The 24070-nt window shown below is 37.7% G+C and overlaps 1 protein-coding gene across 12 annotated transcripts in view; it reads right to left on the reverse strand.

The window, feature by feature from the left end:
- The window catches only part of GAB1 (GRB2 associated binding protein 1), a 101676-nt gene that overhangs the window by 2971 nt on the left and 74635 nt on the right, over positions 1-24070 (reverse strand). For 6 of the 12 annotated variants that reach the window (XM_054064648.1, XM_054064650.1, XM_054064657.1 and 3 more), the window contains 6 exons: positions 20433-21037; positions 18189-18274; positions 17678-17981; positions 4815-4904; positions 2588-2681; positions 2126-2249 (listed from right to left, as the gene is read on the reverse strand). In XM_054064648.1, the coding sequence (XP_053920623.1) occupies positions 2126-2249; positions 2588-2681; positions 4815-4904; positions 17678-17981; positions 18189-18274; positions 20433-21037 (1303 nt within the window). The remainder of the gene's footprint in view (positions 1-2125; positions 2250-2587; positions 2682-4814; positions 4905-17677; positions 17982-18188; positions 18275-20432; positions 21038-24070) is intronic. The other 6 variants (XM_054064653.1, XM_054064656.1, XM_009570261.2 and 3 more) reach the window with 4 other exon arrangements.

Here is a 24070-nt window from a genome sequence, read left to right on the forward strand (position 1 = left end):
TGAAAGAAAAAGCAGAATATTGCTGATTTTATTTAATAAAACAGAAGTATGACATGTCCAAACAAGATGCTTTGAAGCTGAAGACAGAAAAAGATGAAAACGCATGGACTCCTTTCTAAGATGCAGTTGGAACAAATAAAAATTTCCAAAACATCTATGTAATTGGCACATTTTAAAACAAAGGCCTTAAGGTATCTGGAAACATTTCTCTAGGAAATAAAATATTTCATGGGTTAAAAGCTTGATGGGATGGGCTTTTAAAATTGAAGTTATCCATTATATCTGTATCATCCAACTCATTTAATATTAAGTGCTAAGAAGAACAAATGCAAACAACTGACACAAAGTTCATTTTTTGTTGCCCAAATTCTCTAAACAAATTTCTGCATATTTAACATACAAAAATCAGATTCTGTATCGACATTTCCAGCATAAATGAAAAAAAGCTACTACTCTTCAAACAAAACCAGTCTGTTAATTCAAATAAACTAGACAAGCAGAACATAGGCGTTATAAAACAAACTTTAAATATGTGAAAATGAAAATGAAAGGAAATCTGTAGAGAACAACCTTGAAGAATGAACGGTGCAAGCAAACAGAAGACAGTAATGACAAGCTCTCTGAGCTGTGATATTAATTATACCATCTTGGCAGTGACATTAAATCCCTGAAGTGGCATTGTAAGAATCAACAGTAATCCCCCATTTGATTCTGGTGCAGTGAGAACTGTGGGCATAGGTGATTCTAAACCTTTGTGTAAAATGGGATGTTTCTTGCATCCGTAAAAGGGGACGCTACCGATTACTTACCAATGCCTCTTGCAAGAGAGGGGCTAAGTTTTTACATCACTGGCTCCCCACTGCTGAAGCGCACTTCAGGGGGGAAGCACGCCTGCACTGCCGGCAGGTCAGACATCGTACAGAGCTCAAACCAGGATGCTCTGCAGGCTCAGGAGCTCGCACCGAGTCAGAGCTGCCGCTGAGAAGTCAGCAGGAGAGGCTTGCTCAGAGGGACCTCAGAGGCAGTATCCAGAGGCAGCAATGGTGAGCTGGAGGGGAGGGAGATTGGGGGAGATCGGAGAGGGCATCCGGAGTAGCAAGGGATAGGGAAGCAAGCAGCACTGCGAGAGGAAGAGAATCTAGGGGTGTAGTGAAATGGGCTAGCACATGCCAAATAAAGAGGCAGACAAACGAACAGAACAAAAAGGGTACTAGACAGGCCCTCCTCCCCAAAGAAGGTCTCTCATAGTGCTTTAAAGATAAAAAATGCTGCTGTAAGAGCCCAAGCCATAAAAATGTGGTGAACACATTGAACTACACTAAAAAAAGGCTGAGCTCAAGACACAGGTTTCCGTCCAGCGCTTTAGGGCTATTCTGGACCACATTTTAGTTTAGACCGAGGTCTGCTGCTACTCTCTTACTTTAAAATACTATTATTGGCTCTTCCTTTTCTCTCTCCTTCCTTTCCAACCAAAGAAAAAACACAGCACCCATGATTAGCTATTCCTAACTAGCTTTTCACTTACTGTGCTGCATGCCGAATATGTGAAACTTTATTATCTGAGCAAATTATTCCCCAAAGGATAAAAAAAATACAGATATTCAATACACAAAGACCCCTTCTAAACTCTTTTCTGAAAAAAGCCTACTAAAATTATACATAGCTCAGTTTTTATAGAATGTATACAACAAATAATAGTCTTCCCCCACACCATTCCTTCCACATTTCTTGGAAGAGGTTCTTTTAATAAAGATTTTTAAGCAGGTCTCAGAGGTTCTAAGATAACTTATTTCCATTGGTGTTTTAATACTGAACTCGTGCACAGCCCAAGATGAGCAATTACAAAGAACAAAGAGTTTCTAGTGAAGAGGAAAAACAAGGCATGTATTGAACTCCTTTGTTCAATAGATATGTATACTAACTATTCTCTTTATATACGTTTGTGCTTTTAACTTCTTCAGTGAGATCTTGCCAAAATTACAGTTTTTCTAAAGGGATTTTTTAAATTATTATTTTGATCTAGAAGTATATAGGGAGTGACGTTGAGTGGAAGGATCTGTGCTTGCATGACTTAAAAGTGAGGACTGCACAGGAAGAGAGTAGTTAAGATGTAGATTTTACATACTGGGTCTTCAGTGGACTGATTTGGATTCATGGATACATAATTCTCTTCACTGTCGTGCGAGTCACTGCTGGAAGTTGTGCTATGAACTGAATCCGGTCTGGGAGACATGGGAAACCTGGAGGAGCTAATTACCAGGAATTATTTTACAAACAATACATCTTGAATATTTTAAACCTCCTGGTAAACAACAAAAATAAGCATATTAGAGCTGAAACTTTCATTCAAGTTTACTAGAGTCACATTTTTTGGTTATATACAGTCTCTCATATTTAATATTACAAAACAAAAAATTCTTAAGGACACACTGTTTCAATGCACACAAGCATACACACATACACACACCAAAGGAAACCTCCATTTATATTACACTGGCTAAAAAAGATATTACAGACGTACACACATTTATTAACACCCTAGTCAACAAAAACAATTAATCTGAATGGAAAAATCTAAGAAACTTACTCTCGTGCAAAGCTTCTGGTGATGGGAGATCTAACCGGGGCTTGCAATTCTTCCCATTCAGGCAAAGGTTTTATTTCTAGTGGAGCTGGTTTTGCTATATAAGAAACAGACAATCTTAAAGCACAGAACATTTCTAAACAACCTTAAGTTTAATAGCTTTTCAAAGCCTAAGTACTACTTTTTACGTAGTAAATACAAGGTAGGAAAAGGAGATGCTATTCAGTTCTTGGAAAGCCACGGTACATTAATTTATATTTTTAATCTTTCCAGGTACTGAAAAGCAACATCAGTTAGAAAAAAACTCCATCATTTAAGAATTTTGCAAGATATACTAGTACACAGTAATTCTGTTTTGAAAAGAGACTCTAAAAATGGCAGCATCATGATCTGGCTTTGCTGCCATGATGACTTGTTGAACAGACAAGCCCAGGATGATGGACTGTTCAGCAGAGCCAACTCTGGGTACTTTTCTTGGCTCACGGACAATTCTTATTATGCAAACTCTGGCCTTGTTGCATACATGTGCCCTTACTGATGAGGTTTCACAGCTCAAAGTGTGGGCAGAATCTGCAACTAAGACTAAGTTTGTAAAAATGTGAGATGAGCCAATACCCAGCTTCAATCCCAAGAGGTGCTTGGCTTGCTTCAGCGCTTATCAGCAGATCAGCAGAGCAGTGGCATTTGCGCTATTAATGACAGCTAATATTGTTCTAGAAGAGGTGCCATATTTATATTCCATTTTCAGAACAGAACCACAGACAGGGCATTAGTGAGAAACATATCGGCCCTCCCTCCAGTTTGTGTGTTTCACCACTCCTAAATGTTAGCGGGGAAAAAAAAAAAGCATAGAAGGATTTGTGGAAAATTTTCTTTAGCTTTTTTAAAAAATCACATAGTCAAGCTGCTGTCAGTTTGAATATCAACTTCATCCTCCCTAAAACTGATTTTAGAAACTAAAATGCAGTGTCATTATAATGCTCTTCCTCTCCTCACCACCCCTCTTCAGTTTGCTGCTTATTAGCAGTTTTACCAAGGTCAAATGTCAGGCATGCAGCACCAGTTCATGAGCAGTTCATGAGTGACACGCGTACGCATGAGGAACTGACAGAAATCAGTTGCTTAATCATGGTCTCAGAAGGAAAAAGCAGAACTGTATCATTATACTTCCATTCTACTCACTCTGAATGAAAAGTCATCTCTCTTACATATAGAACATGAGGACTCATGAGTCAAATTTTCTGGATTGGTATCAGTCTTTGGTACCCCAAACCGCTTTCTCCTTTTCTCTGTTAAGAAGTCATAATTATGCACTCAAAGCACATCAAGCCTACTCCACTAATTCTGCCACTTTAACCCACCTGCTCATAAAAAGCTGTCACCACCGACTCAGAAGAGGAACTACAACTCATCTATCTCAAGATATAAGGTATCATAGGAGGGGAGTGGCAGAACTGATCTGGATGTAGGCAAGGTGATACTAAAGCCTGAGTGACACGAAAATGATCAGCGTGGCTCAAGTCGTCTGCAAGGCCTAAGACCACATGGCGAGTATAATCAGAGGGCAAAGTACTGCCCAGCAGTAGGACTAAGGACTCTTCCCAAAGCCCACTGAGAACTAGCAGGAATGTTTCATCCAGTTGCAATGAATTTTAACAACCAAAGGTTATGATCAGCGACACTGCTGTGAGATTCTTAACATTATTTACAATCTCCACGTGACTATACCAACTCAGCACCTTCAATAAAGCCCATCAGACTAATTGCAATGCTCATTAAGATGCATAAATAAATCTCTGTACTAGTAAATTGTTCAAAGGGTCAATATTTCGCTTTATTTCAGTGTTTAGTCAACAGCAGGAAACTTAAACTCTGATTTCAGGTTATTGCCTAACAATTTCAAGCAACTTAGAAGTAAATCATATATACTCGCTTCTAAATAAAAAGACAAAAATAAATCCAAAATATGAACAGCTAAAACTTAAAAGATCAGAACACCCCTGTTAATATCCAGGAAATGTTTCCATGTGCTGTTCCATGTGCCAGGAAGACTTTAATTCCTTATATAGGAAACTTTTCACTTGGCAAGGAAAATGCACCCATTATCTTAGATTATAATAGAAATAAAAAGACTATACAAGAGTTAAAGTTATTGTAGAATAACATTTTTTCATTTTTGTTTTACTTATTTTTATAAAGCTCCATATACATACAGTGCTAAAGTACATACCCTTTCTTCTTGTAGTAAAGTCACCTATGGTTTGTGAATCAGTTCGCTCTAAACCATGTGGTTTAGGTCTTAAAATTTTAGGACTTTGACCTAATTGGTAAAAAGAAGACTCTCTTAATAATATTTTATTTGTAACTGGAAAATGGAATTTTGCAAATAAACAGCACAACCCCCTGCAGAAAGGTTAACAATACAAGCATAAGCAAGCTGCTGAAGGAGAGTTTTACAGTCTAGCTAGGTCTCATACTAAGGGCTTAAGCACCAAACCAGAAACAAAGAAAACACTGCATGCAAGCAATTTGTTGGAGGCAAGCAAAAAAGGTGTACAAAAAGGCTAAAAAGTGCATCAACAAACATTGTAACCGATCATTACTATTAACTGGTTTCAAGTTGCATTACATAAAAAATGCCACATTAAAGGAATATCTAGCACGACAGGAGAATAGTCATGTTTCAGATACAAACTGAGGTACCCTCAAAGAAATTAAATCCTATTTAGTCACAATATTACTTTGTAAACAGGGATACTCTTGGGAGGTCTCCTATCCACCATGCATCTCCCTCTTGAGAAGCCCTAAGAATCTTTCTCCATGCTGTATTTGTTATTCCCCAGAAATCTGTATCTGCCTGGACCAAAATCACCTCTTCGACCTTGCAGACACAGACTTCCCCTCCAAGCTCCCAGTCTGCATACTCATCCCTGCCACGGCAGCACAACTCAACCTCTACCACAAATGACCATCATTAAACTACATTCTCTAAACCTTTTTCAGTACATACCTACATACAAGTGCAGTAGAGGCACTCATCTTTCCTCTGTGTTATGCTAACGCATACTTTCACGCTAGCATGTTGTTAGCATCACATTTCCTTATATCATGCTATCACACAATATAACGCCTTAGATGAATCTGCTAACAAAGTGAAGAGCACAAACTAAGAAAACATTAGAGTCAATAAGCTCCCCACAGGCAGCAATATAACTCCTCTCTCACCAAGGAAATTCTTAGCCAACTTGACCAAATTCTGTGTTTCAGCTCACAGAATATTTTAAATATTCTATTTTTATAGAATATTTTAAATAAATACAATCAATAATACATAATATCTCTAAGCTTTCATGAGAGTATCTGAGAAAGCTGTTAATATCAGAAAAGGGGAGTGCCTTGAAGTGGTACGCTAAGAAGCCATATGAAAAGCAAATCTTCACAATAAACCAAATACAAAGTTTTAAGTATGATTATATTACAAAGTTGCCCTAAAGCACAAAATGGAAAGGACTATCACAGACTCAGATGTGGGCTGGTACTACCAACCATGAGCAAGAATGCTTTGCAAAAAATAAACTTGGCAACAAACACTAGAAGTTTGCAAATCTCTACCCCAAGGGTTTTGCATATGAAGTGCTCTATTACTGTTATCACTGAAGTATTGGGAATAATCAAGTAACAACAAGAAAGGTAAACAGAAAGGTTTTGTACTCTATCTTAACTTCTACACATCGCTTCTGAGAGACCATACAATTAAGAGAAAATTTATTTATTTATTGGTAGTGCTGCATAGCAACTTCCTTAAAAAGAAAAAAAAAAACCCCGAAATTATTTTTTTACAGACAGTTCTTTTCCATATTCAAAACCAGACGCTCATGTAAATGGCTTGAAGTGCTGACGAAAAGACCAAGCAGTTGGGCAATGCTGACCAAAGACCAAGATTGCGAAGTGGTACACAAAGCGTTTCTCTAAAGTATGCTGCTGACTGGAGCTAAGTCAAAAGCATGACCCAACATGCTGGCATAGCTCATTCTGAGCCAATTCAATATTCACAAGTATATTCGCTACAACTCTATGATAAAAGCTTGCCTATATAAAAAGTCCAGTGTCTTAAAATTGATTGAATAAGTGTAGAAGTTCAATCATCTTTTATTAAGAACAATTTGATGCTAAATATAATAATCTAATCATATTAACTTTGTGCTCCACAGTTTTATAATCAAATTTAACACAAATCTGTCCCGAAAGAACTCAATTTAAGATGCCAATCAATGCACTGACATACAAGCACAGATTCTAAATACAGTGAGAAATCTAGCAGAGGTAACAGGTTTAATGAAATTATTTAACCAGCGTGTATTTTATAACCTCTTTGCTTTTATAGCCTAACACGGGCTGAAGTGTTGGAAACCCATAGTACAGAAGACAAACGCAAGAAACGCAGGGCAATGACTCATTATTTCTGCTCTTGTTAACGATTCTAACGTGGTCTTGTGCAGCTAACCTTCCTGAACTATGATTATCCCCATTTGTAACACGCAGAGATAATGTAATTGCCTGCCTCATACTTAATTTAGCACTTATAAACCATTCTGAGACTTTCAGAAGAGCTATATAAAGAAGTGCAGGTCCCTACAATATCTCTTCTGCATCAGACAAGAAGATACAAAATGTTCCAACATAAAATAAACTCACTGAGCTTTCATCTCTTGCTGCAGAAAGACTGTTCAACCCAAATAAATTTGGCGGCAAACAGCTTGCTGCTACCAAGCAGCCAGGATAATGCAATTCCTCTAGTTTAATATGTCAGAGAGGATTAAAATGGTTGTGCAGGGCTTTTTTTTCCCCTCCCTACAAAGCAAAAAAATAAAAGGCCTAATCTCTGTTGAAGAGCTTAAAACGTGCAACAGGAAGGACCTGACACCAAGCAAAGGAAAAGAGGAAGGAGGAATACAATAACAAAACTGAAGTTACTCGTTTGTCTGTAGTGCAGAATTCCTCTATCCCCTTTTTGCTCATCGAAGAAGATAAAGCAACACAAGCTGGGGCACAGAAAGCCCTTAACAGCATCCCTTACTTGCACAAAAGATATATTTTTAACAAATCCATAAGAAAATTTGGAAGTACCATTCTTTATCCAGAAATTGGTAGTTCTGTCACTATCTTTAGTCAGATCTCTGAACAGAAATACGTATGTTTTTAAAACTTTGTAACTGAAATCCTGCGACTGAAATCCCTGGCGCTGCTCCCAACTAGCCTCACTAATTTCCTTCGAGAGCTCAACCTAGTTGAATATAATTAGGAGGAGAAAGTGCTTCACAGCTGTGCAACAGACTGGTCTCCAACATCTATTCTGTTCAGATATAACCTTAAACATTAAGCGTTATAGAGTGGTTCTTCAAATCAGTTGAGTGAAGGTGCAAGGACAGTAAGGTCGCTACTGAGACTCCGGCTCCATACAGCATTCTAACACCAGCAATACCGAGGAACACATTTCCAGTAGTTTAGGCCCCCAGGCCCAAATCCACTTCATCTAATGTTTAGGCACATTAGACAAGGCTTTTAGCTTACATGGCTACCCTAGGAAAGATAAATCTGGGTATAAAGATATAGGGTTTTTTTAATATATTTATTTATTTATTTTATCTGAAAAAGAAATCAAATGTGTTGCAACACCACTGGATGCAAATCTACAGGGGAAAAAAAACCAACAAATAAGTTACGGAAAGTTAAACCAAACAAACAAGAAGTGAAAATTAGATGTTTTCGTTTTTCAGTCAAGTCACCACCTGCGAAATGCGAAGTGCTACAGCCAGGAGAGAGAAGTTCAGCTTCTGCACGTCCTATCAGAGCAATACTGTGCGAGGGCACTCGGAGCTGAAAAAATCGCTAATGAAGTCTATTTTTCTAACAAATGGCTGTTTGTAAAAACTGCCAAGCAGAACAAGCCACTATGGATCTAGCATTAGAGAGCACTCAGACGGCATGAATTCTGCTCCTGGCATTTCGGTTGTATCAATGCTGCCTTTGTCTCAGAAGTCATCAGGAGAAGAGTCCATTTCACATGTTTGGTTTTGTTTCAAATAACGGTTTAAACTGCAAAACTTTTTGGTTTTTTTCCATCAGCTAATGTATTCTCTACTTGTTTTCCATAAAGCACTTGGAATATAATGTTGGTGGGGAAAAAACGGGGTCCCACCACAGCAAATTCCTGATTCAGAGTAGGTGGGTCCTAACATTTTTGGTTTTGAGGATGTAAGCCACACACTAAAAAGCCTCATTTGTTTGCAGGCTATCGCCTTGAACCACTAGCACTAAACAAGATTCCTGTTAAGAAGGCTTCTTTCTGACTGCGCCTGCTTGCTCCATGGCTTGCTGGCAAGGGATTTTATGTCAGGAATTTGCAAACATCCTCACCAAAGAGGCTAACGCTCTATTTAAATGCCAGCTATTTAGGGCATAAAATTTTAAGGTAAATCCACTAACATGACAAAATTCAAGAAATGTGTGATCTGTTAATGCTGTTTCCTGGCCAACAGGACTAATCCTTACGAGACAAGGAGATCAGACGTAGGAATGTTAGAACAGTGCTTTACTTGGAATAGAAGGGGGAGAGGAAAAGGCAAAAACAGCCACGTAAGTGCCCTTCATCCACAAAAGTATTTGCAGAGAGGCAGTTTCTCATTTCCATTAAAACATATGCATCTTCCCCCCTCTTCTCTGTAATTTGAGGAAACTGAAATTTGCACCGAGGTCTAAGAATTCCAACACTTAGAACCACTGTAGATTTTTCCTTAAAAACAAGGCTGAATCTCACAGTCTTACTCCCACAGGGTTTATTACTGGGTTTTCAGTTCTGCAGAATAACCTCCCGCTTTCCTCTTCTTCCTCACCCCAGTAAACTCTGATTCCTGAGTCTTCAGCATAGAGCTCAACAGATATCCTGAATTTGCTTCTTTCGTCGTTATTAAAACTATTTCCCTGCCAAGGTATCTCTAATTAGAAACATGTATTTAGTTATACAACATTCATATCTGTTTCCACACTAGAACCCAGCAACAAATAGGAATATCAATAATACACTTAATTCTGGGCAGTGATACCACATGAATGATGATAACTACAGTCTCTTTTAGACGGTAAAACCAAAATGAAATAAATTCATTCTTTCAATATTATGAAATACACAAAAGTAGTCATCTAAAGAGGGACTCTACAGTCTCCTTGGACATCTTTACCTGCTCAAAATAACTTCTCTCAGAGCACTGGTACTTAGAATACTCCAGAAATTAAGAACGAATTGGAAAAAATATCTATTTATAAAGAAATCCAACTGCATCTGACAGCTAAGGTTCACTGGTATTCATAAAATATTTGCCAAATGCCATGAAAACTATTCCGAGAATACCAAAACTATTAATCACCCCAACACTATTTGACTGCTCTGATTTGTGAGTAACTTTATACATGTGTATTTACAAAGCCCCCAAAGCATGATGAACTAAAAGTGTTCAATAACAAAGACAGTATTTTAAGACCAAAGTACAATATGCTGGAGTGTTTATTGATTAGAAGTTTAAAGCTGCACTAGGTTTCATGAAGTCCAAGAGATACAACTTGAGATTGGTTTACTTTTTTCTGAAAAAAAACGAAACAAAAAAAAAAACCACCACAAAAAATTGTTTATCATGTTCACTACAAAAATCAAGCCTAAAATTAAGTCTATAAAAATCAATGGAATAACATGATAATACGTATATTAAAAAGTATGTTTCCTTAAAAAAAGCATTAAGCACAGGGAAGAAAAGAAAAATTGCATTAAGGGAGCAAAAAATATGCTGTTATTACCCATGTTCTTTAGTTTCTGCTCCTTCTAGCATCTTTGGAGTTCAACACTACCATCTCTATCACTAGTATCAGAAAAGTTGCGTTTAGGTTTTTTTTAAACCGTTTTGTCCAGTAAACCATAGCTTCCTTTGCAGCTGTGATGCAGCCATCCAAACGAAATCTTTACTTGACATTATTTGCTGTTTCAAAGTTTTATAAGACAAACCACAGCTGCAAGTTAAGGACTGGTACATTGCAGCAAGAAGCTATCTAGATTTCATTTAAAGCTATTAAGTAAAAACTAATCCTGTAGAAGTAATTTAGTACAGTCATGGAGGAAGCATAATTTTCAGCTAAATGAAAGTCTTTGGAGCTTGTCGGGAAAAAAAAGAAGAAAAAAATTCTATGCATTTGCTTTAGGAGCTCTGAGGAAGCACCAAAACATCCACCAAAATCTTGGGATTTTTAATTCCTAAATGGAATGAACAGGTTTACCTTCCAAGATTAAATGGAAGGATTAAGCACGTGGATTTATTGAAATCAGAATGAACAGCACTTCTGCTATGAAAAGTCACCAGGAAGATGAGGGATTTTTTTCAACATATGTTGAAAACATATGTTGAGGTTTTTATTTCAACATAGTTTTTCCTGCTAAAATCACTATTCACAATTTTTTCAATACCTATTTGTCCTAAAACCTAAGAAGATGAGTGATCATTTATTTAAGAATATGCAAGATAATCATGACAATGTAGAACACTGCAGTGTTACCAACTTTTCATTATTATTATTTTTAAAGAAATGTCAGCTCCTGTGGTCACAAGTGCCTTAACTGTTCCTCGCCAGTTTTATTTCAGGATTGTATGGTGCTCTTGGTGTATCAGGATGTGCAATATGTTCACATTGTCCAACTCAGACACACAAACACCTAAATATTTAACAAGGCAACTGTTTGCTAGGCTATTTATGACTAACTTCATGATTAATGAGGTTTCCTAATTTCCTTCACAACTACCTACTTAGTTTGGGAGTTTTACAGCATCATACTACACTACAACAGATGCTGGTCATCCAGAAGCATCACAGTAGAGCCTATGGAACCAGAACGTGGCAGACGCTTCCTGCTCTAGACACAATTACCTCTTTGAAGTGGGCCTGTGCTCTTAAATAAAAATAAAAACTGAAATTTTCTATGAAGTTACTCTGCCTGGGAGATGCTCATGAGTAGTTATGGCAAAGATACAGCCTCACTTTTATAAGCAATCCACATATTTGTGGTTTAGCCACATATATTCTTTCTTGTAACATCTTAAATGAGAAAAATTTATAAGAAAAACAACCAGAAAATTTTTAACATTTTTAAAACAATCACAAGTCCCAACTCCAGGAGAATTTTTTTCCTCCCCCTTGGTTTGTTTGTTAATTTTCTAGTTCAAGGTACATCTGGGTATTTTTTTGGCATGAAAAGAAATGTGTGCCTCAGTCACTGCCTCTAAATCCTACTTTACCACTTGCTGGGCTGAAAATGACCAGGGCCAAGCAGCAGGCTCTTTTAAAGGCAATCGTATGGACTCAAGTTGCAGGAAGCATTTCAGACTAAGTGCTGAGATGTTTTTGTTAAAAGATAAGCCTGCTGTGAAAAAATAAAGGTGAAAATGCACTACACTAGCTATTGGCTATTTTTGCCAGCAAAATAATCTGTGCAGTCCAACCCAAAACTAGAACTGAAATTGCTTAAAATAAGCTTCAATGCAATTAAACTCTAACAATATCCGGGCAAGTACAATCGCTATTCAAGACAAACAGAGCGAAGTCCAGTACCATGTTGTAGGCTGTGAATCCCAAGTTCTTTCCTGCCTCTCTCAGTGATCCACTTAGTGATCCTGAGTGCATCATTCTATCACAGTGCCCCATGACCTTGAATTAAGATCTGTGCTAAACTGGACTCTCTCGTAAAGTGTTTTTAAGCACTATGGATCAAAAACATTACAAAAATGGCAGTGTTACACTATAGTCGAATGACATTTAACTTCTGATTTTCATTCTGTCACAGTCATGAGTTGTTAGTTCAGCCATATGCCCACAGTTTAGTTATTTCCCTTCTGAACCTTAAAACACCCACACGCTGCCCCTCAAGAAAAGAGAGGTTACCAAGTTATAGGAAGTAAGGCATCAAACAGGCTTTGAAGAACTAAATTCTGCCATCATTAATTCCATCACTGACTTATCTGTAAAGTTCAAAGCTTTTAAGAAATAACCTGCTTTCCATCTTGACTGACAAAACATAGGTTTTCTATATCCAAGTCAAACAGTTAAGATGCATACACACACACTGAACACTACATGCTAGCAGAAGTCCTTCTGAACAGCTCCTAAACAAGTAGTTAAAAAAAAAAAAATCTTATTTTGTATTTTTTTGGTCTTACTTTAAGCTCATTCTCCTACCCCTATCATGCCCAGATGCTCACAGACACCCCTCATTTCTCAAAAGCTGCCTCCTGACCTATAAAAAAACAATTCATACTCTTACCCATTTTATTTTCAACCATGCTATTTCCTTGATCTCTTACTGACGTCACATTTATACTGAAGATTAAGATCGTCTAGACAACAGACCTCTGTCAGGCCTTAAAAACTTCTTGTGGACTGCCAGCACAGCCACCTGGGACCTGTCTTGCTACACAGAGTGGTTCCCCACGGAGCAGCAAAACGTTTACTACACTCCTGCAAGCTGTCAGCAGGATGGAGATCACAGGATCCACTGCTTTGTATCACAACCCTTTTCAGATATTTTGAAGAGGCCTAAGGAAAATAAGAGTTGGAAAAGAAGAGAACCTGGCTGTTCTTTGCTACCTTAATTCTCTAAGGAGTCTTGTCCTCATGGCATTTCCTTTAATTCTACTGCTCCTTCTTGGATAAATGGTATTTCGAGGAAGGAACGTGTGACTGTCAAAACAAACGTCACATAATCACTCTGTGGCAAAACCAGTCACAGCCTTTGTGCAATTCAGAGAATAAGACCCAACTGCATGGATGGATGCAATATTTCTTTAGCTTGAAGCCTTTTGCTAGCAACAATGCTTCCAATTTAGCATCACGACTACATGCAACCATGGCAAGCTCAAGCAGCCAAAAAAGCCGAAATACGAAATCAGTATAGGCAACGGTTCTCTATAATAAAAGAAACAGCACCTTGAAAAAAACAAATTGAAAAAGAGATTATTTTTGTCATTCAGTTACAGGTGAATGCAGACAAGCGCCTGGCCAAACGCTCTCCATCTTGTCCCAAGCAATATATCACTTACCTTTTGGTATGCTTCTCTAAAGAAATAGTAAAGTGCTTTGATTCAAGTTATTGGAAGCCAACACCATGTTTTGAAATTACTTTCAAGACTTCCAGAAAGAACTGGAAGCTCCCTGCATTTACAGAAGCAGCTGCGAGCTAGAAAAATGAAAACTACATGAAAATGTACTATAATCTCTAGTCTATATATATATATTTTTTAAATTTGTTATTATTTCTTAACCCACTTTCTTAAACTAAGCTCTTCCAGAAACCAGTGAGAAAAGACACAGGGTACCTCATAGCTCACCATGGCTCCCAGCCCAGGCTATTCCTACAGATGGGAAGAGTGAAAAGCCTCACGCTCTCACAGTAGCGGTGTAAAAGTGCCCTCCACTCCTCAGAAGAACACGGAATGAATTCCAGACCTATGGATTACCTACATTACGTTTACCGATTTTATCCATTTTTCATAACTCTGTCATGGTCAGTACTTCTACATAACTGTACCTATTCTTACAAATTTGGAGATTTGAACGATTCAATAAATTATCCAGAACACAACGTATTAGAGCTGTGATGTATGTATTACAGTCACTGGTGCTGACAGACAGACTGCCAGATGCTCGATGCCTGACACATTACTCTTCATAGAGAGCAGAACCAGAACTAACTGAGTACGTGTTTCATCTCAGGTTTACAAATCAGAAACGGCCCATCACCAAGCTCTCCATTTTTTACCTTTGTCAAACTGCTGCCTGTAAGGAGAAAGCCCTTAAACCAAAGAAAAATAGAGGATACACTAAGTCTATACATTTGATAACAAAAAGCAGAGCATGATTTTTTTTGCACGGTAGTTGCACTGCATTATTTCTTTGTAAAATGCACGTTTAGCATTGAACATAACAAACTTCCCTGGACGAACTTAACTGGCCTAGAGCTAATGGTCATGCAAAAGGTGATGGTAATATTTCTCAGTAATGAGGATAGCTACCGAAAAGGAATTGTTACTTGAATGCAGTGCAAACACTATTTTAGAAGCAATCTGTAACCAATAAAAACAGATACAGCAGCTTCTTCAAACAGAACATATACCTAGAGGCCTTATCACCAACACATCTAATCTCTGCAGTAATACCAGTGGTCTTCAACAGAAATTCTTGAAACAGTGGCATATTACAAAAAAAAAAAATAATAATAATAACCAGAGGGTAACCATTTTATGTACCACTTCCTCCCTTTCTATGTCTGCCTAAGTTTTACTGAATGTACTGGCCAACTTGATGCCTTCTATGCACTAATTTGTAGCAGACGACCATTGTAGTACCTTTATTATGAGCACAGACAACCCGGTAATAGACATTGCTCAAAGAAACTGAAAGCTGGGAAAGCACCACAGTAGAATATAAAGCACACACTTGTTCTAGTTAGGTGAAGGCCCACTAAAACCACAGTTTTCTCCTATTTTAATTCAAAATGAACTGCAGTTTTATTTGCCCAAAGGTTTTTCTGGAAGGAGTTGTTTGCATTGAGAAATAAACTACTGAAATGAGAATATATTATTAATCCTGTGAGCCAGTGTGTACATATAACTAAGGTAAACCACTCGGTGATAAATTGGAATCATTACCCTTTCTTGGTAGCTTAAGATCTTCACAAAGTTTTTTTCAGCCCCCAAGCATTTACTATACAATATTTACTATACAATATTTACTTTTGAGGACAGTTTTATTTCAAAAATACCTTTTCTTCTAAATGATATTAAATGATCCTATTTATTTATAGCCAAAATAGATTCTGAAAGTCTACAGGCAAAAGATACAGCCAGTCACACTACACTCATTAAGAGGTATATTAGTACATGTAAAAATCTTTTTCCCTGATGTTGGGTAGATGTTTCTAGCTGTAAAGCATTTGAGGAAGGGAGCAAAGCAGAAGCCTTACATGCCACTTTTAGAATGCAAAACATGAACTCGGTTTCAAGAAGAGAGACGTTAGAGCAGCGATGCTGCCACAGCAGATGTCTGTGCTATTGCTTTGCCTTGCCAACAGAAAAGCGAAAAGCTATTCAACATAGATATTTACTACTTTTGAGGATCAAATATTTTATCAGTAAAATACACACACTGGCCAGTCAGGGAAAATATTTTAAAGCAGTTCAGTGTTTATTTCGAGAATATTTTCCAGTTTCAGCTTTCACCAATATGTTACTGTCCAGTATTTCTTAAGAACTAAACAAAACTACTGTCTGGCAACACGGAAACAATTAGACACAAGCAGAGAGCCAAGGTCTTAAAAAAGGCCATGCCTCGGTTTCTGAAGGTGGACAGCCAGAATGAGACAAGCTACTGCCCATTTCACACTGAGATCATCTGTATCATAATGATATTATCTACTTCACTTAATTACAAGCTGTGTTAACTTAGTGGTAAAAATACTAATTTAAAGGTTTAGTTAGTGAATATTTTGGATCACTTGAATATTTGCCATCGAGTTTTCCCCAAAATGAAGCCAGCTATTCTCAATGTAAATACTAATTTTTCAAGCACCTAATTTTAAAAATAGGACTTACTAAAAACCAAAATAGTACATGCATTTGACCTAATGTTCTTTAGTTGCCACTTCTACAAAAAAAGTTAGTTATCTTGTCTGAAAAACTGCATAGTAGGGAAATAAGTTTCTTAAGCATTTTCCTGTATAGGCTGCACGATAAAATATTTTACATTAACTGGAAAGTCTAAGCTTTCAGAATCACTAAGCTTTAGTGAGCCTCTACACAAGTATCGCTTATAAAGACATCACATCAGTATCTTCTTTTAAGAATACCGGTGTCCCAAATAATCCTTATTTTAAGGAAAAGTAAACCCAGTGCACAATAAATTAAAGAGATTTATTTTTTAGGATAGCTTTGAAGGGGCCTTCTAAAATTAGGAGGTTTTCCACTTCTGTCGTTGAAGCTGTTGCACTTTCCTCAGACTCATAAGTGTCACCTTCCACACAATTGGAAATATTTCCAAATAAAGCTAGTTTTCCTTTTGCTTTATGACTTTGTTTAATCTACCATGCTCTATAAAGGCAAGATAGTTTTCATCTACTACTGTTTATACAAATTTCAATAAAAGCATGGAACCTAGCTCCTGTGATAAAGCAAACATATCTTAAGAGCTGGCTTGAATTAGCAGTTCCCTCCTCCCATTTGGATCCCAGGGAAAATACAAATGGTAACCTCTCATCTTCCCATGACTGCCCCATGTGGCCACTAACACTTAAGCATTAAGCAACCGCAGCATCAAGTTATTTTCCTTGCTTTTACAGACTGAAATGAGGACGTAACACTGCCTACTTAGTAGTAAACACTATTTCTTCAATCTAATTCTTCCTTCACTTGAACACATTTGTAAGAATTAGTCTACGTAAGAATTTGTAAGACCATTGCATACTTTGAGTAGGACTAAAAAGCATCGTGATATACAACTCATTCTTGTGGTAACAACTAATTTCTACTAAGAATGTTAACATCAAAAGCAAATACCTAAAATAGTTAACTAAGTTAAAAATAACTTTTACTTCATACAATAAAATAAAAACTTCTACTGATCCTGTACCAATCATTGCCTTGGCTTTAGATTTGTATTCTATCCGATGCATCGTGTGTTCTGTGTCCATCATAATTAGCTAGCTGTCTTCTATGTATAAGGACTAAAACTCACACTTCTGAGTATTATCAGTTCTATGTTGTTTTTTCATTAGTAACTACAGCAATAAAATTTAAACCTATGCTTGTATTTAGTATCGTTATTGTGATGTTTTAATATGGTTAAAAGTAATTCTAGGATTCTTTTATGTTATCGCTATCTCATAGGATAAAAACTATATTGTTAGAATTTGTGAAAATATGATAATTTTCCATTAATCAGAAGCTGAGAGAGCTATGTTACTTTCTAAGATGATAAAAATCAACTTCTATTCGACATTTTCCTCACCTTTTCTGTCTGGTTTGAGGTTCCGATCCACTGGCGGTGGCTCACATTCTGCAACAGGTACTGACCGTCTGGGAGGGGTCTTTGGGCTGGACCTGAAACCCATGTGAGCAGGAGGAGGGACTTGCTTTCCAAATAACGGAAAATCAAACGTGCCTGGTGTCATTGGTACATAGTTTGTTTCCTGGATGGGTTCAGTGAAGCTGCTGGAATGCTGTCGTGGAGGAGAGTTGGGATTCATTGGGACATAATTTTCATCTAGTTCTTCACTTGAAACACTTCCCACTGTCAACATGCTTCTGTTTTTCTAGAATTAACATATATTTCCTTTAACAAAATAAGTTATGCAATCAGCTGTGAATCACATGAGCTTTTTAACCTAATCTACTCAGATTAAAATATTCTACTGAAATGGAAAAATCACAGACACCATGCAGCTTGGGTTTCTTACATGGGAACAAAGAACATTCAAGCACTGTCACTTTCACCTCTCATCAGATCAAGTCATACTTACAAAGTGGTTATGGAAGCCCTCCAATGAATTAGATCTGTCATTCGGAAACGTTCGTGGAATATCATAACAGTCTTGAGAACTAATTTCTAAAGAAACAAGAAGAGAAAGTGGCTATTTACCATCCCTGTTCCTGTCACTTGGCACCAGGCACCCAGAGCCTGTTGTTATTTACTGTCTGCTTCTGAGAGCATAGAAACACACCTCCTGAGGCTGCAGCCCATAGATTTTATTTATATACTTGAGAGGGCTGTGTTCACAAACAAACTTAGCACTCATCAGTCACCACTTGAAGTTCTTATAGTGGCATTTTTTCCCAGCAAGAAAAGAAAAAGTAATTTTTCCTTCGAAAGGAAAACTTTGCTACTTCTTTAAAACAGGCAGGTGTAAGAATTTAGTGTAAGAGGGGGTTTTGAGATACTGGGCCCTCATGAAAAACCTATTCTAAACCAAACAAACAGCAGATGTAATTTAGGGTCTGGAGGAAGGTTTTCTGACTGAACACCTGTATCAAGGAGTGGAAAGTGCTGATTCAACAGGATTCAATCTACTGCAGGAATAGGTGAAGTCCTGCTCACAGCTCCCAGCAAGGTTCTCCAGGAACCTTCCATTTGAATGAACTGCAGCAGAACAAAAGATATCTCCATTTTCAGGGTCCTGGCTCTTGGCAGCCCATGTTAAAAATGTTCTCAGCTTTGTGGCTACTTCTCTGGTGGACAGGGGTGTTTGGGAAGACATCTGCTGGGTCTCGACTCCTGCTCACCCGTGAAGACGACAGGCTGCCTTACCCTACAACAGGCACACTCCTCCTCCTGGTGCCAAGACAAACTGTGGGCAAACTCTGGGTTTTATCCCCACCTCACCCCCAGATAAATAAACTCTAAGTTCTTTGAGGATTTCCACCTCAGAGGGAAAACAAACACTTCTGCTATTAAGCACCAAATTCAAACAGTATTTTCAGACACGCTACTTTTTCTGAGGCTGACAATCTTAGCTTTAATGCAGGAGTACTCACAAACTTAGCAAAATGAGATAAGTGAAGCAAACAAGGGTCTTTCAGGGTGTTACTTCGTAATTTTAAAACACTAGCAACCACCAATATTATTAAGCTTAGCCTACAAAATGAAAGACAAACAGAATAATGCTATCTGAGCACCAGTATGATCACACTCATTCTGTATACTGCCTCCTCTAAAAGCCCTGCCCTGTCCTCTTCCTCATGTCAGCCTCTCATCCTGTGCCTAGCACAACTCAAACAATTCTCCTTTAAAATCCCCTCTAATATCAACATCGACTCTAACCAGTTTAAAATTTCACTTTGAAAATAACACTGTAATGCCCACCTGCCGTCGGAACCTGGAAAAAAAAATGAAACTCTTAAACCCAAAAGTGATTAACAAGACTTAGAACAACTGCTCCCTGTAACAACAGCTTCCCAGCCTCTACTTCTTGATGCATTCCTTGAGTTTGTATCTAAGAGAATAAGAACAGGAACAAAAAAAAAGGGCAGAAAAAAAACCCAAGAAACATCAAAATCTTAAAATAGCTCTATCAGATTTGCTAGGACCTAAAATACATCCATCTGCTAAAAGAAAAACAGTAAAGAAAGCGCACTAGCACATCTGGAACACCAAGATTTAGGTGATTCTAAAGAACAACTCTAATTTTACACAAAAAATGCAGTACGCATATCTATCACAAGGAAAAAATAAAAGTCAGTGGCAGCAATCACCAGATCAGTGTTGATCTCAAAGCTCTGCGTATACACCAAGTCCCACTGACTTTCATGAAACACTTCCAGCTTCTGCAGGGTTGGACCAACCTTACTTTGGTCATTCTGATAACAGCACTATTGAACTCAAAAATATTAGCAAAAAAAGAAAAAATATCATTAGATCGTTACTGCTGTTTTCTAAAGACGAGTAACACAATAAGTATGTCTAGGTCTTCAAACGTTTTAGCTAAGACTGAGTGCCGCGGTGCAATATAAAACCCTTACTGATATTCTGTGCTTTGCTGTTTTGATGGTTTTCTTTCATAATCTTCTCTTTTTCCTCTTTCTTACATATTTTAAGCATTGCAGCAACAGACTGCTTTGTGAAGGGCTACACACTTGTTTTTAAAGGCTAGAAATGCACCTCATATCATTCAGCCCATTCGTATCATTCAGATCACATCACTTATCCCAAGTTTACGTCATTTAACACAAAAACTCTGGAAGAGCAGCGTAAAATACGGAATACTGACCTTTACGAAAGATATTCAAATCTACAGTTGAAATGGTATTACTGCGTGAGGGTGGCACTCCTGCTGTAGGGATGCAATAACTACTATCAGTGTCTGAAGCAGTGCGACTAATGCTACATGTTTCCACAGGAGATCGATCAGCAGCATGGTGAGGTTTTGGTGGCCGAGGTGGAGGAATATCTGGAATAGTCTCCAGTTTTGAAGTTTGAGACAACGTTCCCTCTGGAAAAGTTCGTGGAATCTGGTAAGTACCTCCAGGTGTGGGGGGAATGTCATAGCTAATGGAGATGTGTCTCATCTGTGCGTCTAATGAAGATGCTGCTGATGGAGTATTGAAAACATGTTGCTCTCCTTCTGCATCAGTCCCAGATGGAGATGCTGCTTTGGGTAAAACATCTTGTGAGTAACTCCTAGGCAGGTTATAAAGGCTGCAGTCTGCCAGGGTCAGTCCAGTACGAGAAGGCGGAGAGTCGTAGACACCTTGCTGCTGAAAGAAGCCGTTCACAGCGTGCTTGCTCGCTGATGGAGCAGAGTTTTTGTGGGAGGGCACGTTATCATTGCAGTCTGTTTCAGAGGAGCTGGATTTTGCTGAGTCAGCATGAGATCTACACAGAAGATTGTAAGATTAAAACGCTGATGAACATATAAAGAAAAACAAACATTACAGATAATAAACACAGCATTTAAAATGTAAACAGCTAACAGGGCTATCAGCCTCTTCCAATTTTTTTTTTTTCAAATGAAATGCAGGAACCTAATTATTAAACAAACAGTAGTACTGAAGAAGGATCCTAAGTAACTACATACAAATCCATGCATGTGAAACAGAAACAAAGTGCATAGCTTTAGCAGGAGCTAAACAACAAGTTGATGTTTCATAAAGCAAGTGATTTCCAAGAAGCCAATTTGGAGCAGAGTTTGTTTGGGGGCTGGAGGATTTTTTAATTTATTTATTTTTCAACCCGTGCTGCAAACTAGCAGCACTTCAATGGCACTGTTAAAGGGAAAAAGAATACACTCAGTGCTTGGATTTACAGTACTAGCTAGTTCTAATCAGCATGGAAAAAGAGCTGGAGGAAAAAATACAGCTGCTTGTAACACCTTTAAGCATGTGCCTGAAGTTATATACTGACCATATAAAAATGGTCTGAAATCCTTACGGGAGAGAAAAATAACAGATAAGAGGAAGACAGCATGCTCTTTGGGGAAAAAAAAAAATACATGTGACGTATGGGCAACAGAGTGCTTTTGTCTTGAGTGCAAGTCAAGGCAGTGTTGTTAGATAAAACTGCACAGCAATTTACCTTTTATTTCTTTGGAAATTTAATCTTTTCTAAGAATAGGACTCCTTAATCCTGGTACTAACCAGTACCAGTAAATGTACATGGAAAATAAACACATTGCAATCTCTTTTTTTTTTTTTTTTAAACCTCCCCAGTTACCTCGCTCCAGGCACAGAAATTCTGTTATCAATCTGACTCCTTGCTTAAATGAAAGTCAAGACAGTGGCAAAACGCTAACATAGGTGAGTTAATGCAGTCCATACACCTCTTGATCAATCATACCTTGATATTTCCTATTTTCATTACCATAGTACAATACTATTGTGTTAATGTATACATATGTATGTAAATACTCCAGCATGCGTGCATATTGATGAATAGCTGCTATACTACTCTGACTGAGTTCTATTAAGCAACTGGATCATGCAGTTTATAAAATTTCTGAAGAACAAAACACATAAAAATTAGCAGCATGACTACTACAGGAAGGATTTTCCCCTCTTATTTTAAGAGGCTCTCTACCTCAAAGTGATCACAACCAGAATTTATTACTCAAATTTCAATTGGTCGATAAGGTTGCACAAAACTTTCTTTAAGAGACAGCTGCATTTATCTACTGGGGTTCTGGCAACCTGAGGAGAAAGGATTCCAATTTAGCTATTTATGCTTCCTTCGCAGTCATTGGAGAAATGGAGGCTGTGTGAAACAATCCGTTCTTCTTAGATATCCATCTAAAGCCGATAAATCACCCCCAAAGTGCCTCTCTGACAGCTATCAAGGGAACCAACATGATGAGCTTAGACTGGACATCTGGAGTCAAGAAAAATGTCTCCTAACCAACTGGCTTTTGTTCTGTTTAATAGCAGATATACAATCTTCCACCAGTGAGAGTGGCTTATAAGATTTCTTCTTCAGCTTTATTTGTATCATGTTTTTCTATTAGCTTGTTCTTAGGGGTTTTTTTTTTGGTGTTTTGGGGGTTTTTTCCATTAGAAAAAGGACACTAATTTTGTTCTGATTACTACTCTGAACACAGATTAAAGTCCTGTCTCACTGGTCAGAATGCTTTCTAGGTGACTCTGAAAATAAACTTGAATTTAGTTTAACAGATCCCAAATAAAGAAAACATTTTCATTAAGCATTGATCCTAAGCACAATCAAGAAAGTGAAACTTCCTATACTCCTTATGATGCTGACAACGATAAGCTCATTGGCTAACAGTTTACTTCCTTTGCCCCAGAGGTTCAAAAACTCACTAATGAACCACTGGAAGTTTAACACACTTGAAAAAAGTACAGCACATAGAAATTATATGAGGTTACAGAGTGCATAATAAATGGTGAACACAGTGTGCGACCAGTAACACTGAGCTTGGTCCTTGCTGTAGCCCTTGGTCTTTACTCAAAGGATTAATTCAGGAGTTCCTCATGTTCTACACATGCTCTTCTAGTTCTGTGGTATTCATCTGAATCAAAGACTTGGCAAAAGTCACGCATGTTTTACGTGAGCAACTATGGCAAGGATTATGATCTGTATTTTATATGCTATAAATCTCAAGTAGGCTGCCTAGACAAGCTGGACACTAACGATCAATAGTAGAACCAAAACTGTTAGTTCCAGTTCACTACAATATCCATTAAAATGAAATAACAAAAAAAAAAAAAAAATCAAAGCTACAGAAATGAAATATAAACACTACCATTTCTCTTACAAAAAAACCAAAACAGAACAGAAATGCACATAATGAAAAAGCATACACTTGCTGTTCTTCAGTTTGTGGCTGGTACACTGGATCACTTTCATCTATTTTGCCATACACCAGAATGCAAATGACTTATTTTCCCACACACAAAAGGAGAGCAAATGTCCTTAAACATCTTACCAGTTCTAAGCACTACGGTATTTTTACAGACATTAAAGGCACATGATAATGATGCTGTGTTATATTCGACTCTGAAGATGCACAACATGCAGGACTGTATAATCAAAGTTCAAGATGCAACTTGATACAGCACATGTACAATGCCAGGACTTAAACATTACCCATTGTATGTAAGCAACAAAGGGTATAACTTTTAAATTTAGGAGTTTTTCTGGGTCTCCGTGAATGCTGCTGCTTCTTTGACTGCAAGCACTTGTGAAAACAGAAGACATCCAAAAAACATGACACATGAGACAGCCAGGCCTGTTGTTTTCCTAGCTGATAACAACAACTTACATTTCTTACTTTAGGAGGGCATTTCTGATTTACTTCACGTTTTTAAAAGTAATCTTTTGGAATCAGTCTCTTAGTCTATTGAAATAGTTTCCAAAATACAAATGGGTTGTAACCAATCTAATTTTGCAAGACCAAAA

The sequence above is a fragment of the Cuculus canorus genome, chromosome 4 (genome assembly GCF_017976375.1).
Source record: "Cuculus canorus isolate bCucCan1 chromosome 4, bCucCan1.pri, whole genome shotgun sequence".
NCBI lineage: Eukaryota > Metazoa > Chordata > Aves > Cuculiformes > Cuculidae > Cuculus > Cuculus canorus.